This window comes from Octodon degus, unplaced genomic scaffold (genome assembly GCF_000260255.1).
Source record: "Octodon degus isolate 3935 unplaced genomic scaffold, OctDeg1.0 scaffold00016, whole genome shotgun sequence".
Taxonomy (NCBI): domain Eukaryota; kingdom Metazoa; phylum Chordata; class Mammalia; order Rodentia; family Octodontidae; genus Octodon; species Octodon degus.
In genome coordinates, this window is record NW_004524592.1 from 17982447 (window position 1) to 17986086 (window position 3640).

General features: G+C 38.7%; 1 protein-coding gene across 1 annotated transcript in view; it reads left to right on the forward strand.

Annotated features, from left to right (window-relative positions):
* Positions 1–3640, forward strand: part of Zgrf1 (zinc finger GRF-type containing 1) — a gene marked incomplete at its 5' end in the record, with an annotated part of 95048 nt that overhangs the window by 13526 nt on the left and 77882 nt on the right. Inside the window, 2 exons of the mRNA XM_023710167.1 lie at positions 485–543; positions 2723–2773. Coding sequence (XP_023565935.1) covers positions 485–543; positions 2723–2773 — 110 coding nt within the window. The remainder of the gene's footprint in view (positions 1–484; positions 544–2722; positions 2774–3640) is intronic.

Below are 3640 nucleotides of genomic sequence, written 5' to 3' on the forward strand. Positions count from 1 at the left end.
TATTTTTATGTATTTAGTACAGGGTCTTACAGGGTTTCATTATGTAGATCAAACTTGTAGCAATCTTCCTGTTTACAGCGTCCCAAGTGCTGGGATTATAGGCATGCCGCCTCACTCAGTCTCTCTAAATATTTTTGAATCCTTAAACATCTACCATCAATCGAACAATTTTTTTTTTTTTTTATTTAGTCTGTGTGTGTGTGTGTGTGTGTGGCCAGCTCAGCCCACCAGGGGGCGGGGCTGGTTATCATGTGGTGCTGGGGGATCGAACCGCGGTCCCTGTGCTTTGCTAAGCTTGTTCTAAGTAGGTGCTTTAGACCACTGAGCCATCTCACCAGCCCCCAATCGAACAATTTTCAAGGCCTTATTTTTCTTAAAATTTAAGTTACATTTCTTGTGTCTTTCAGTTTTAGAAACAAATTTAAAACATTTTTATAGCACTATACATTTGATAAATAAGATTATTTTATTTTCTCCACTACAGTTAGGAAACCATTTATTAGGATACCATTTACTCCTCATCTGAAGCAGGATTCTCAACAGGTATTTACATATTTTTTATAATAGTTTGTCTTTTTTTAAAAATTTTTATTTGTGTGTGTGTGTGTGTGTGTGTGTGTGGCCAGCTCGGCCCACCAGGGGGCGGGGTTGGCTGGCATGTGGTCCTGGGGGATTGAACCATGGTCCCTGTGCTTTGCTAAGCTTGTTCTAAGTAGGTGCTCTAGACCACTGAGCCATCTCACCAGCCCCAATAGTTTGTCTTGATACGAACATTCTGTAATTTGTAATAGAATTGTCATGTGGAGGGTACCAAACTGTCTCGATTCGTGACTTGTTTTTAGTATTTTTTTAAAATTATTTATTTATTTATTTAATTTCATTTATTATTTTTTGTGTGTGTGGCCAGCTCAGCCCACCAGGGGGCGGGGCTGGCTGGCATGTGGTGCTGGGGGATTGAACCGCGGTCCCTGGGCTTTGCTTAGCTTGTTCTAAGTAGGTGCTTTAGACCACTGAGCCATCTCACCAGCCCCATATTTTTTTTCTATTGTATTTTTTAGTTAAACAATACTCCTAATAGTTCCATTTATTAAGCAGTGAATGGTTAAACAATAGATACTTGTGTCCTGGTAACTAGGAAGCATTTTCTATTAATTGATTAACTGCCAGGGCCCTACCCTGTGGTCCAGACTTGCCTTGAATTTACTCTGTAGCCCAGGCCAGTCTTGAATTCATAATCCTGCCTCAGCCTCTAAATTCTGGGATTTCTGTGTTTTATTTTTAAAAACACCAATACTAGTGTAATGTGTGTCTGTGCTTGGCACTGCACAATGTCTCAAACCCTGGAGTCAGTGAGGTGACTTTATCCTATTTCTTGTTCTTTGCTAATTTTATCAGAATTGCTCTCTGTCAGGGCAGTTTCTGAAAACCCAGCATTCCCAGGGTATGATGTCATGGAGAGCAATGTGGAAGACTGCACATTGGCCCTGAGCTGCCTTGAGTTGGCTGCTTTGTGTTCAGGTGGCCAGAGAGCTTCATTACTTTGGAGCCCTCTGTGGAGCCCTGCCTTAAAATTATCTGGGTTATGCCCTTTCCTTTTAGTATCACATTGTGTTAATTTATATTCCCAAGAGTTCTCCTTAAAGATGCCTTTTAATGGCAGGGGGCTTGTGGGTTAGGGGGCTTGTTGGTTAGCTCCGTTTTTTAATTTTTAATTTTTAATTTTTATTTTATTGAGAAATAAATATGAATGAGACAGTTTCAAAGCTGAATAATAGGACAGTTTCGATAATCAATACATTGTACATTGTTATCTTCTTAGTGGTTATCCATAGTACAAGAAGCAGACAGGATATTCTGTCGAAACACTATTAGTACAGCTCTTTCTTCTCATTGAATTAAGTAAAAGTAGCTGTATATCTATTCTAACTATTTTGTATATATAAATACAAAATGATCTTTCTTTTGTATCACCCCCCCCCTTTTTTTTTTGTTTAGTCCTGTCAGAGGAGAATATTGTATTGGCATCTAAATACTACAGGTGTTTGAATTCAGCTAAACAATCTAACTCGTCTAGGAGTCTATAATATTAGTGGGCTATCCTCAGAAGTTATTGACTTGACCCTTTTACAGCTCATTGTATTAATATGGCTTTACTTTATATACCTCGTTTATATACTTTTCTTCTGGGTGGTTAAGACCAAGATAAAGCAAGACCTATATAGCAAGAAATTTAACTCTTGTATCTGATATGGTCAGTCAGGTACCCTCAGGATTTATCTAGCTGAGTTGTTTAAAGCACCTGCTTGGGCAGACTCAGCCAGGTGCACCGGACGGGATGGATAAGGATCTCCAGCTCCATATACCGCAGCAGGCCCGTCCTTAAGGCAGTCTCAGCCAGCCAGCCAGCCAGCCAGCCAACCGGCCAAAAAAAAAAAAAAAAAAAAAAAATGCTTCTGAAGTTTTAAGACTGGGCATGGTGGCGGACCTGTTATCCTAGCTTTAGGGAGCTGAGCACAGGCGGATCACTACTAGTCTGATCTATGTAGTGAGACCCTGTACACCCTTACTAAAACAAAAATAAAAAATAAAAAAGGCTACTACCCACTCCACTCTATGGGTAGGTCATGTTTGAAACCATAGTTTCCTATTAACAGCAAGTTATTATTCTTTGGTTAATCATTATTGTCTTCAGCTTACCTTATATTAGTATTCTGTTTCTAAGATCCTAGAAGAAAATGAAGTTGAGCCAAATAAACATCTTCGGACTCCACAGGTGAGTTACTCTGTAAATTGCAAAGTAGCCAGAAACGCTTTTTGTATATGCAATATGGCATATATTTTACGTTTGTATTTTAGATTGCCAATTTTCTGATTCATCTGCAGTTGATTACTGTTCATTTATTTGCTCCGAATGCCTTCAGGGCAGGTTTGGCTGGCTTGAGTTGTGGGGATCAAACCACAGCCACCTGAGCCTGACAAAATTGTGGAAGCAGCCACTTAAAGAACTGAGCTAGGACCAGGCTCCCTCTTTGTTTACATGAAACTGAATTTTTTTTTTTTTTTGCAGAACCAGGGAGAAACTGAAATCTTTTGTATAAATGTCTTGCATGATCATTATGATTTGATTAAATAACATAACCTTTATTATGAAGTTAGTTTTGTAAATTTGCAAGCATTATCAAATCTGAATTATTAATAATTGTGCATGTAGCTCTATGGCCTAAAATAGCTGTAATAAAACAAAAGTATTTGTATTTTGGTGGTTCAGTGGTCGGTAACCAGATCAGATGAATACCATCTTCAATAGCTACCAACTAAGTAATTTAGCTTACAAAGGATGACATTCTTTTTTTTTTCTTTTCACTTGTAAAACAGTTTTGACTAAGTCAAGAGGATTGTAAATTTGAACCCAGGTCAGGCAACTTAGTGATATACTGTGAGCCTGTCTTAAAAAAGAAAAATGAAAGTTTGGGGATATGGCTCTGTGACCCTGAGTTCAGTCTCCACAGTACTGTGGAAAAAAAAAGAGGTGGTAGGAATTTTAACTTTTTTAAGGACGTCATCGCAAAGTATAAGCTGCAGGGGCTGGTGAGATAGCTCAGTGGTCTAAAGCACCTACTTAGAACAAGCTTAGCAAAGC